At 39.0% G+C, this 13,344-nt stretch overlaps 1 protein-coding gene across 1 annotated transcript in view; it reads right to left on the reverse strand.

The window, feature by feature from the left end:
* The window catches only part of LOC118839272 (protein mono-ADP-ribosyltransferase PARP14-like), a 75,636-nt gene that overhangs the window by 43,012 nt on the left and 19,280 nt on the right, over positions 1-13,344 (reverse strand). Inside the window, exon 6 of the mRNA XM_036746721.1 lies at positions 535-2,813. Within this exon, the coding sequence (XP_036602616.1) occupies positions 535-2,813 (2,279 nt within the window). The remainder of the gene's footprint in view (positions 1-534; positions 2,814-13,344) is intronic.

A 13,344-nucleotide genomic window follows, 5' to 3' on the forward strand; every position in this document is an offset into this window, starting at 1 on the left:
CATGTCTGGCCTCGACACTTTATAGCCATGTGATCAAGTCACTTAACCCATTTGCCTCAGTTTCTTAATCTTTAAAATGAGTTAGAGAAGGAAATGGCTAATTACTCCAGTATCTATGCCAAGAAAACACCAAATGGAGTCACAGAGAGTCAGACAGGACTGAAAAAAATGGCAGAACTAGATAAAGTCAGCTCTTGGCTAGTTGCAACAAAGGAAAGGAACAGATACTAGATTATCTAAATTTTTTTTTGAAGGCAGCATGGTATAATGAATAGGGCACTGGATTTGAAGACAGGAAGAGCTATGTTCAAACTTGCCTTAAATACTTATGAGCTATATGAGCCTGGGCAAGTCATTTGACTTATATTCAACTTCCACACACCCAAGGGAGTACAATTTTAATCTTAGAGTAAGTCTGTATTAATATTTCAAACATCATATGCTCAAAATATACGTGATCCCAGTTACTTGGGAATCACTCTACTTACATTTCAAAATAACCTTCAGAGGTGCTTGGTAAATGGTAATACCCACCTGCACATCCTGAATATCCCCTGTCATCAAGATGATGCTCAGGTGTTCGCTAGTTTGGATGGAGTCCAACACATTTCCGTGTTCAGTATTTTTTCTTAAGGTGATTTTCTGGTTTTCTACTGGTGTACGGGGTGGTGAATTGTCACTAGGTAATGCATCTTTAAAGATGGTCCTCACGACTTTGGAAAAAGCCTGAACTGTCTCCTCAGATGAACCCACAAGATGAATCTTTTTCAAGCTGTGTTTATTTTGGGAGTCCTGGAAGTTTTCCTTGATGGACTGGATGATGGTCTCTGCACACTCTTTTAAGGGGACACCAAACACCCCAGAGCTGAGAGCTGGGATAGCTATTGAAGTGTGCCCATTGAGTCCAGCCAGATAAAGACACTCAGTGATAGCATATTTTAGTAGCTGCACACATCTGTCAACATGTTCTTGTGTCCACCTGGGGCCAACAGCATGAATCACTTGCTTATATGGGAGCTGTCCAGCAGTTGAGACAACAGCACAGCCAGGAGGTATCTTACCCTGTTTCCGGATTATCTGGTCACAGTCCCTCTGTAGCTCTGGGCCTGCTGCTTTAGAGAGTGCAGCTGCCAGGCCTCCAGAGTGCTTTAGGTCCTCATTTGCCGCATTCACCACCACATCTGCTGAGAGCTGCGTTAAGTCACCTTTCTGAACAGTTAATAAGATGCCAGATTCCAAGGTTATCTTGTAGTAGATTTTCTGCCCAACAGTGCTGCCCCCACTGCTCTCACCTACATCTTCTTGTAGACAAATTAAACAATTATATCTCCGTTTGGCTTCCCTTATACAATAATCTTCTTTGTCTTTGAATAAGGATTTGGCTCCTGGTTTATCAATGCTAAAATTTGTCACATGTATTGAACCTAGTGCTTCTTTAACCATGGCCACTCCGTTCATTACTTCTCGTTTTGGACCACTCAGGGAAATGCCTGTTTGGTTGGCTAGAGTTTTGTAATCAACCTTCACATGGTTTTCCTTTAGGTTTTTCCAGATTTGCTTTTTTTCCTCCTTCATATACTGGATAACTGCTAGAGATTTCACAGTGACCAACTCCTGTATTTTTGTGTTTTTTTCTATAAATTCATAAAGTTGCCTGTAGCTTTCACATACTGGACTAACACAACCAGCAACGATTATCTGAATGCCAGTGTCTGAATTCTGCTGTTCTATTATTATAGTCTTTGAGGAGCAGTTGTATTTCTTATTTAATTCATCAGTGAGTTTTTTCCACCAAAAATCCTTAAGAATCCCATTGTCTACCACACTGATGCACTTAAAGTCCAAGACTTTCTTCATATGTTCTTCAGCTTCTGAAAGAATTTGGGGAGAGGCACCAACCAGCACAATTGCTTCACCCTCCAACTCATAAGCAGCTGGAATTTTCTTCTCTCCAAAAAGAGAGTGAGAGAATGTCTCACAGTTTACTTGCTGCAGAAACTGAATGATCTGAGGAGGAGCATGGAGGGCTTTCTGAGCCAAGCTCTGCAGTTTCTCCAGAATTTCACTCTTTGCTTTGTACACATCTGCAGCCAATCCAGTCAGGCAAATTCTCTTTGTGAGGGCATTGTAAGTGACTTCCAGCTGTGGGTAGTCCTTGTGGAGAGTCTCTTCTAACCCATTCTTGCATAAAATGGAAAACCTTCCAGGACACATGGTCAAGTACACACTTATACTTTGTTTTTCCCTTTCTATTTTTTGGATGAACTTTTCTATCAGAGTCCTCATCTGTGGTTCAGTTCTTTGCACATCCTCCAGTCTCCCTGCTATGATCACTGCCTCCTGAAGCATATCAAACTCAGTCAAAATGTTCTTATTTTCTATGCTGTCTCTAATGGCTTGCCACATCCCTGGGTCTACATTATACTTCCTAACCTGGTATTCAGACATGAGGCAAGAGAATCTCATGGAAACATCCTCACTCCATGTCTTGATTATGTTGCTCTTTGTTCTCCTTTGGCTGACTAAGGTGGCTGAAGGACTGAGTATAATTTCTGTCTCTTTACTCTTGGGTGTAGGCCACGTTAGCTCACAATGACAGCTCTCCATGGTGCTAGTTATCTCTCCAATTACTTCATTATCTTTCTGTAAGAACTTCAATAGATAAGGCTCCATTGGTATTGTTAAGGGCTCTGGTAGCTTCATTGGTGGTTTTGCCTGTCCGTATAAAGCAGTACCCAAACTGTGGTAGTATGGGAACATTGAAATAGAATTGTTGTTGAAAAGAAGCTTCTTTGTCAATATGGCTTTGACAACTAAAAGAAAAAGAAACAAATAAATGTAAACTTTTACAATTCACAAAAACTTAATTAGATTGTGTTACACCTAAATTCAGGCAGAATTTGTCCTTATAGGAGGAAAATGAACATTCATTGAAATTGTGAAATAACTGTCATTATTCTAAAATCATGTTCTCATTAAACAGACACACTAATGCAATACACGTATTCCACTTAAAGAATGAGTTATGCTCTCCCAACATTTATTGTAAAGTGGAATTCTGTCAAGAGATTATTTTCTAGTTGATTCCCATTAAAACACTGGAGAGTTAAGTTTTACTCAGCAAAAGGAAATATTGGCTATTTTAAATTAAAAAAAATTATTCTTTTTTGACATTTTTAAAATAAAATTTTGAGTTCCAAATTTTATCCCTCCCTCTTTTTCCTCCCCACCTGTAAGACAGTCAGTAATTTGATCTAGCTTATTTATGGGAAATTATGTAAAACATATTTCAATAATAGTCATGTTGTAAAAGAAGAAAGAGTTTACATGATAATTACAACTTGCAAAAATAAAAAACCATGAAAAAACAAAGTGAAAATAGTATGCTTCACTCTGCATTCAGTTCTTTCTCTAGATGTGGATACCATTTTCCATCATAAGTCTTTTGGAACTGTCTTGGATCACTGCATTGCTGAGAAGAGGTAAGTCAATCATAGCTGATCATCAGACAATGGTGCTGGCTCTGCTCAATTCAATTTGCACCAGTTAGAGTAAGTCTTTCCAGCTTTTTTTCTGAAATCTGTGTGCTTATTATTTTTATAGCACAATAGTATTCCATTACATTCATATACCACAAATTGTTCAACCATTACCCAATTGATGGACATCCCTTCACTTTCCACTTCAAAAATCATTCTTAAGAATGCAATAAATATTCAAAATCTTGTTTAAAGGGAAATCAATCATGATCCAAAAAGACAAATGCAGTGAGATTCAAAACAAAAACAATATGTTAAGATACAAATTAAAAATGTCACAGTATTTGGTGGAATATCAGAAATTCTGGCTGTATGATCACCCACCCTATACTGCCTAATGGAGTGCTTTGCTCTCAAAGCAAAACCTTGGTTGAAGTTTTCCACCTTAACACTTCTCATTTCACAAATAAGTTAATTGTTTTCTTTATTTTGCACTTCCCCAAGGTCATACAGATGGTCAATAACAAAGGTACAGTTTGAAACCAGGTACTCTAGCTCTGACTGCAGTACTCTTTCTCCAGCTTATACTGCCTTCCTCACCTGAACTTGGTTGCTTTTTCCAGACAGTAATCTGTCCAGTTACAGAGTAACCTACCTTTTGTTACTGTACCCTTAGACCATAAGAGATAATAGTATTTAAAGACTAAGTGACCCATTCACCAAACATTTATTAAGTGTCTAGAGGCACAAGGTACTGTACCAAGCTCTCATCAATGACAAGAGATCCTAATGTCTACTCCGATATGCTGTTACATTATACAAAGCCAATTTCAAGAAATTAAGAGGCCTGGGTTTGGACTCCAGCTCCGACTCCAATTATCTGCTTTTCCTCATCTGTAAACTGCTGGGTCTCAGTACTTCCGTACCTACTTCACAGGTAAGAACAATGAGAAATGTACTTTGTAAACTCCAAAGTGCTATGTAAATGTTAGTTGGTATTATTATGTAGGATGATAATAATAAGGAAATTAGTGGCCTGAATACAAGGTATTCATCAGAGTGCTCCAAATGTAAAGACTCATTTAAATAATAAATGCCATTTTTACAATGCCAGCAATAAGAAAACAACGATGAATGTCAGTTATTTAAAAAAAAACCCTTTGTTGAGCCAACATTTGGGGCTCTGAGAACTTCTTGAGTTGAATCCAGAAGTATTCACTGTTGCACATTAGCCAGCAATGGAGTTTATTAATTAGAAATACAAGCATCTGAACAATCACACAGGCAACACAGAGACATAGATCTCTCTGTGATTTTTGGAAGGTGGTGGCATTACCAAAGGTGAATTTATGATTACATAAAATTCTTAAAAGTTAAGAATCCTGCTGAGATACAGTTGTGCTGCAAGTGTAGCTTCAGCTGAATCTCACAATGTTTTATTAAAGTGATTCTGAACTTTCTCAGACATGACTGCATCAGGCATCAGAGCCTACAATTGAATTGCGTGGCAGAACTTTGTGTAGCTGTACATGTTATCCGCTTGGCACAGTAGCACGGGTGGTTAGTATATTTCGGGGTTGATCTGACTGATTTTTGCAGAGTGATTTGGAAGCAATATCAAAGTGTAGTTATGATACTGGCCTCCTTGCTGTTCTACCAACAAGACACTCCATCTCTCAGCTCTGGCCATTTTCTTTGGCTGTCTGCCATGCTTAGAATGCTCTCCTTCCTCTTCTCTGCCTACTGGCATCCATGGCTTTCTTCAAGTCCTAACTAAAATCCCATCTTCTACAGGAAGCTTTTCCCAATCCCCCTTAATTCTAGGGCTTTACCTCCATTGGTTATTTCTTATTTATCCTGTTTATAGCTTGTTTGTACATGTTTGTGTGCTTGTTGTCTTCTCCGTTAGGCCTTCAGTTCCTTAAGAGCAGAGACTGGTTTTTGCTTTTCTTTGTATCCTCGGCACTTAGTTCCTCACACATAGTAGGTGCTTAATAAATACTGATGTATGGACTGAATATTGACATAGGAGCAGAAAACTTTTCTTAATGGAAAATGTCAAAGCTTTTCTTCTGCCACACAGTTTACTTCCTGGCCAGTCACTGTCTATCCTTAGAAGCACAAACAGAAGCCCCCAGCTGGTAATCATTTAGGCCCCTTCTCCCCTCTTCCTCATTTCCTATCATTCAGAAACCCTATGCCACTCTCTCTTCTTTTATCCCTGTCTCACATGATGAAGCAGACTTATTCCTCTCCAAGGCTAACCTCTCTGCTTATTCAAGTGGTCTCATTTCGTTCCATCTCCTCTGTCAGATTGCCATCCCCTTTCTTTACTTACTTTCATTCTCACCCTGTCTACTGGCTCACTCCTCACTGACAATAAACATGGCTTTTTCTCCTCCATCCTGAAAAAGTCCCCCCTCACTTGATCCTTCCTTCCTTGCTATTGTCCCATATCTCTTCTGCCCTTTGTAGTAGCTAAACTCCTCAAAAGGCTGTCTATAATAGATATCTCCATTTTCTCTCCTCCCTCTCTTTTCTTAACCTCTTACATTTCAGCTTCTGACCTCATCATCCCACCAAAATGTCTTGCCAAAGTTATTGATGATCTCTTGGTCCCCATTGACCTTTTCTCTATTCTCATTCCTTTCGACCTCTGCACCCTTTGATCCTGTTAACCACTCTGTTCTCCTTGATACCTTCTTCTCTCTAGGTTTTTAGGACACTGTTTCATCCCAGTTTTCATCCTCTCTATCTGACCACTCCTTCTCCATTTCCTTTGCTAGATCTTTTTCCAGATCACACCCTCTAACAGGGCTCTGTCCTGGCCTCTCTTCTTCACACTACTTCATTTGGTGATTTCATAAGTTCCCATGGATTCTCTATGCTGATGATTGTCAGATCTGCCCATCTTGTCCTAAATTCTCTGTTGCCCTCCTATCTCACTGCTGCAACTGCCTTTCAGATATCTCAAATTGAATGTACAGTAATCATCTTAGACTCGATAAGATGTCCAAAACTGACCTTATTATTCTCCCTTCTAAACCATGTCTCTCTGCTAGCTTCCCACACTGTAGAGGGCAACACAATCTTCCCTGTCCCTCAGGCTCAAAACCTAGGAGTCTTCCTGGAGTCCTCAGTAGCTGACCCAACCAAATCCAAGCTGTTGCCAAGATCTATCATTTTTACCTTTGTAGCATCTCTTGAATACCACCCCTTCTCTCCTCTGACACTGCCATTTCTGTGGGGAAGGCCCTCATCACCTCATATGTGAACTAGGCAATAGTCTGTTGGTTGGCATGCCTGCCTGCCTGCCTCCAGTCTCTCCCCACTCCAACCCATCCTCCATTCAGGTACTAAAGTGATTTTCCTAAAGTGTGGGTCTGATCATATCATTCTTCCCACCATACTCAGTAACCTCCAGTGGCTCCCTATTGCCTTCAGGAATAAACACAAAATCCTCTATTTGGCATTCAAAGCCTTCCATGACCTAGCCTCCTACCTTTCCAATCTTCTTACACCTTTTTCTCCACCAGGTACTGGATGTTCCATAAATAAGAGATGCCATTTCTCAGCTCCTAGCCCTTTCTCTGGCTGTCCCCCATGCCTGGAATGCTCCCCCTCATCATTCCTACCTACCAACCTCCCTGGGCTTCCTTTAAGTCCCATCTAAAGTCTCTTCCTTTACTGGAGGCCTTCCCCATCCCCTCCTAATTCCAGTCCCTTCCTTCTGTTAATAATTCGGTTCTTATCCTGCATATAGGTTGCCTTGTATATATTTTTTTTGCATTATGTCTTCCAATTTCTGCTATAAGCTCCTCGAGTGCAGGGACTATCTTTTGCCTCTTTGTGTAGCCCCAGTGCTTAACACAGTGCCAGGCACATAGTAGGCAGTTAATAAAATTTATTGGTTGATTGACTTTGCATAAACTTTTAGGATTTTCATGAATTTGGAGCAGGTGACCAGGCAGGATCCTTTACTTTTCTGAGGAGGAGGAGAAACTAGATCGTGGAAAACTTCTCAAGGCCACAAATGTAACTTAAAGGGTATACCTTATGTCCTGGGGCTAGAAAAGAGAACATCTCCTAAAGCTTCACTAGGAAAACTCTATCAGTCTCTATATAGGGATTCCCACATTAAAGGCAGAAAACGAAGGTAGAAGGGAGAAAGTGATACAGATACTCTCTAAGGTGCCATCCAACTCAAGGATCCCAGGATTATTTAAGCATATCCATGTGACATTAGGAAAGGACATTTAATTAGGGGCCAGGACACCTGGGTTGTGGTCCCAGGGCCAGCACTTGACAAGTGTGACACCGGACAGGTAAACACTGCTCCTGCTGTTCTTTATTTGATCTGTGAAAGAAGGCCATTATCTTTCACTAAGGTTCCTCATGGTGCTAAAATAACAGGTTTATACCTCTTTTGTTGTTATTTAGTAATTTTCAGTCATGTCCTAGTCTTCATGCCCCCTTCCTGGGTTTTCCTGGCACTAGAGCAGTTTGCCATTTTCTTTCCTCAGATGAGGAAACTGAGGCAAACAGGGTGAAGTGACTTGCCCAGGGTCACACAGCTAGTAAGTGTCTGAGGCCACACTTGCACCCAGGCAGGTCTTCCAGACTCCAGGCTTGGTGCTCTGTGTAATATGGTGCCACCTAGCTGCCCCTGAGGAGTAGCTAATAAAAAACTATATTTAGTCATTCATATTGAAATCATAGGGACGGAGACTGAAACTGTGATTTCTTTAATACAGGGAATTCTTAGATGAAGATATTCCCTCTCCCAATGCAGGTTAGCACCTTCTCTGCAATTTCTAAACTTAGAGAGTCATCTGGTTCACTGAGAGGTTAAGTGACTTGCCCAGGGTCAAACAGCCAGTATGCATCACAAACTAGACTTAAAGTACTTGGAAGCACTTAAAAGAAAGGAAATAAGATGATCCCAGTTGTCACTGAAGCTAATTTTCTCAACCATTTCCCCTCTGTCCAGAATTGGTTGGGTGAGATGGTAGAAATAAAAAGCTGACCCAAGCAGTATGACCAGCATGAGTTTATGTGAAGAGGATGCAAGTCCCTTCCCCTTGTGGAAGCATACTGCACTAAAGTCAGTATCAAAAAACATTGAAGAATAATATTAGCAGTGTTCTGGTCTGAAGTCCTCAGTCTAACTTGAATCAAAGACTTCTTCTAGCCTGAAGTCCTGTTTTAACTTATATCAAAGACATCATCAATTGTCCTTGAATAAAAAAAAATCTAGTTCAGGAAGGAATTTTGATTTCTTTTGTGGAAAATATTATACTATTTTATATCATTTTTAATTTCAACCTGACCCAGAGCCTGAATTAATGAATAACTGGATGAAGATCCAGGACGTGGGCTTCTTTGTTCTCTCTAAAAGTTTGCTCAGGAAATACCCTTACCACTGTCAACGAGGCCAGATTAGACTTACCTAAGGACATTCTTACCCCTGTTAGCCATTAAGGATGAGACCCTAACCCCAAGAGAGACTACTTTGCTTAATATTAACTGACCTTTGTTAAACATACATGGGGGTCATAAACGTGAGGTAATACAGGCTTGCTAGGTCTGCTAAAATAATGTATGTAAGTTTTCCCATTGCTTTGTTCAGACAGCCAGAGCTTATGCTCTGACACCTTGTATATACATGTAAGCTAGCTTAGCTATGCTTTAAGGGAAAATAATAAACAACATGGATTTTTCTATCACCTAGCTCTGTTGTTTCCTTCAACCAAATTTTCAGGTTTAACAGTTATGGTGCCGTGACTTTTGGATGGAAATGATGGAAACGGGACAAGCAGCCCAACCTTGCCAACGCTTTTGGGCGCCACAGGATTAATTTTTCCTGGAATTTAGGCCTTGACAAGGTAGGGGTAAGTTGTCTCTCTTTCCAGCTTACAAAAAGGACTCCCACAAAATTGGTTGAAGTCTGAAAATTCCCTTTAAGCTAGTTCTGGGGGCAGGGATCAGATCTGCAGGCAAACGCACATAGATCTCCTGGAAACACTGATTGATCTAGAAAATTAGCTATGGATTAGTCAAAAACTAGAATTAGAAGTCCAACCGTTCCTCCACTCCCTCCACCCTATTCCTCCCTCCCTCCCTTCCTTCCCTTGGAGGCCCTGATCCTGGGGAGAAAAACTGAACTTTGCTGTTACCTCCTCCCCCTCTGCCTCCCAGGGAAGGCTCTGATCCGGAGGTAACTCTGTTCTGCTACCGTTGCCTTCTCTCTTCCCTCTCCCTTTCCCCCTTCCCTTAAGGGCTCTGTTTTTGCCTTCTGCCCTATTCCTGCTTTCTTCCCTTAAAGGCTCTGATTATGGGGAGGATAAATGCATTTTATCCTTACACCTAACCTTCCTTTACCTAGTCCTCCTCCATCTCCCCTTTTCCCCCTTCCTAGTGGATAGGATATGGAGAATCAGAAAAATCAGGAACGCCAAGGCTTCCCCAAAGACCATAGGGGTACTAATAGCCAACTCATGAAAGCTTCTAATTCTCTGTTGTTTAAACTCTGAGCTCAGTCTGTATTTGTCCTGTATTTGTTTTGTTAATTGTCTGTGAGCATGTGCTCTATGTCTATACTGTGTAAAATCTGAAACACAGGTAGTCAGAGAATTCTAAGGCTGCAGTTAGGGAAACAGAGACTCTTTTTTCTTTTTCAATGTCTGGTCTGGCCAACTGGACTTGAAGGAAAAAATAGAGCTGAAACTTTTTAGCAGATTCTGAGATTTAATCATTAAAAAGTTTGGAAACTGATTAGTTGGAGTTTTGGGAGAGAAAACTCCTGAGGCTATAGATCACTCCAGGAACTCTCACTGGTGCTAAAACACCCTCCCAATGCTGACCGTTTAGGTGAAGTTTACTTGAGTTACAATCATTGAGATCTTTCACCATTGTTGTCCTGTCTCTGACCGAGCCAGAGCTGCAGTAAAAGTTAGAGCAGCTAAAACAAACTCTTCTTTTCCCAGATCAGATTAGAAGATAATGCAGGAGAACTGTAGGGAAAACTTAAATCATCCTTCCCCACCTGGCAAAAGGAGGAGAAGGACAGAAATTCACAGACTGACAGTATTCTGACAGTCCTGTGCCCCTGGGTACCTTTGTAGCCCATCCTTTTTGGAAAAGTTTGGAATTGTCACCCAGGTCCTATGCATTCTGCCCACTCTGTCCTCAGCAGCTGCAAAACTGCTTTAGGCTCAGTAAATTCTGCAGTTGTGTGGGAAGGGCGAGGTAGATGGATTTGGACTTTCTGCCTCCCAGAATTGTCACCACTGGGACATTAGCTTCTGCTCTAGGTAACTTCACACTTCTTTGTTCCAGTTGCAAAACTGTATTTTAATCTCTCTTTGACCTGTTTCCAGATTTGTAAAGGGAAAAATAATAATGATGGTTGTTATGGGATCGAAACATAATGACTGTAAAATGCTTAACATAAAGTCTGGTATATGTTAGATACGACATTATTATTATCTCTCTCTGATTTAATGTAATTGTTAATTCGAAATGGTTTTAGATACCAAAAGTAATAAGCTGAATAATTTCTATATGGGGTAATCTGGAAACGCAATTGATGTCATCTGAAAATTGTTTCTGTATTTCTAAAATTGCATTGTATCTCTAAAATTCTCTTAGATTGTGAAATTTGAGAAGACCATTGTGTGGTGAGAAATGATATTATAGCAATTTTAATCTGATTTTGATATATGTGAATTGGGTTTTTAAAGGGATGTGATAAAATTTGGAACTGTTATATGTGGTTATAACAAGAAATAATTAATAATACTGATGAGAATGCCATGAGAACAGACTTTCTATGTGAAAAAAGGTTTCTATTATGGGAATATATCTGGTGATTTAAAGTTATAGTTTCAAATGATGAGATGAAAAATTCTCTGTGCAAGGAGATTTAGAAATGTGTTCACCTAAATTGATAAATGGGTTGTTCCAAGTGTTAAAATGCATAATTATGTTTAGGACATTGTTACATTTCTAAATTGTGTAATTTGACAAACAGATGTATCAGCAATATTGAAAAATGTGGTAATCTTTTACAATGCTAAGAGTATTGGGCCTTAGAAATTAAAATGTTACCACTAGTGATTAAAATAATTCCTCTTATAATCTAGATGTTATTAGATTAAGAACTGTGCCCAATTAAGAAATTTAGGTTGTTAATTGAAATAAGGACTTTTGAAACCATCTAGTTGTGAATTCTTGTCGATCTTGTATAAAGCTTTCTGTGTAGGGGAATTGCTATGGAAAAAGTTTTTAAAGTCCTGGTAGACTTTGTTATTGTGATAAGGTTAATTTAATTGGGTATGTAATTTATACAAATTAAGTGTCCTCCCCATTACAACACGTTTTTGACTAAGGAACTTTGTAATATCTAGGAATTTTGTGCAATATTTGAGAATGAGGACATTTGGCACCAACCTAGTTAATGAATTCCAGCATTTAAGGGTTAATTTGCTTTAAGGAAAAAGAAGGAGATGTCTATCATTTTAAAACCTTCTAAATAATTGTCTTCAGAAAGGTTTAGTGAGCATTCCTTTTAACAACAGGATAAATTTTAAACTGTTTTTAAGAAAGGGAAATAATACTAGAAATGTTTTGGAAAATGTGTTTGTGATTTTAAGCAAAAGTTAGAGCTTATCAATGTGTATAAGATTTGATTCCTGAAGTGTCCCTTTCCTCAACCTGTGAGGTTGGTCATTAACCTCTTTGCTTTGTTTAAACTGGAATGGATTCCAGTACAGACAGTTATGTCAGTAAAAATCACTAATTTATGAGCTATTTTGTCTTATGGTTGAAACATAAAGGAAGACTGAATAATGGGTTTGAAAGATTTGGAAAGGTAAATAAAGGTTTGACTGGAAATACAAAAGGAAGATAAGAAGGTTTAGGGACAAATGGGACTTAGCTAAGCCTCTCCTGTCTCAAGAGAATACTAGTTTCAGATGGTTTAAATAAGTTGAGAAAGAGTGTGAGAAAGTATTTTAGAAGACAGAAAAGTTATGTAGCTGATTTGATAATTATTAGCTCAATGAAATTTGGGACATTTCTATCTGAAGGATATTTATTTGCTATTTAAGATTTTATGGGACTACAATTTAATATTGTTTTAAGCTCTGATTACAGGGATAGGTCACATGAAGCCAATAGTAGAACAGCAGGCATTACAGGCTGATAATTTTAAAGGTGGATATCTGTGCCTGGGAAAATATTTTGAAGACGACCTTGGACACAACCTAGGTAGGATCTTCCTGACTCTATCTCCCAATTCTGCTATTTCCTTTCTGAAAAGGAAAATCCCCACCTGATTACTCCTAATCCCTGCTTTCAGCACCTAGTGACTATATGATTGGCTGACAGATATGACTCGTGCCTGGAATCAAACAGAGCTAAGGAAGTTCTTTCCTTCTGTTAAGATATATGAAATTGTCCCTCTTTCCTTTCATAGCAAATTTATATTATCAAAAAGTTTTGTAAGCACAATGCTAAATCTTTTAGGTAATAGATGAATATTGGAATATCTCTGAGTCATTATAATGGGATGCAGGAATGAATAGCTTACAATTTTAACCTATGTTCATGACCAAATAAAGATTAAATAATGTAGAGATAACAGCCTCCAAAAGGAGGAAACGATTAGACAAAGTAATGAGACAAACATGTAATGTGATGGAATGTCTAATTAAATAGGAAAGCAAATTTTGAGAAAAAGCAATAGGATCAGATTGATTCCTCTAAGAATTATAAACAGATGTGTATGATTGGCTCCAAAATTTATCAATCATGGAAATTCCAGCTAATAAGTGTGTTTTGGTAATACGATCTTAAATGTGGA

Source organism: Trichosurus vulpecula, chromosome 2, assembly GCF_011100635.1.
Source record: "Trichosurus vulpecula isolate mTriVul1 chromosome 2, mTriVul1.pri, whole genome shotgun sequence".
Taxonomy (NCBI): domain Eukaryota; kingdom Metazoa; phylum Chordata; class Mammalia; order Diprotodontia; family Phalangeridae; genus Trichosurus; species Trichosurus vulpecula.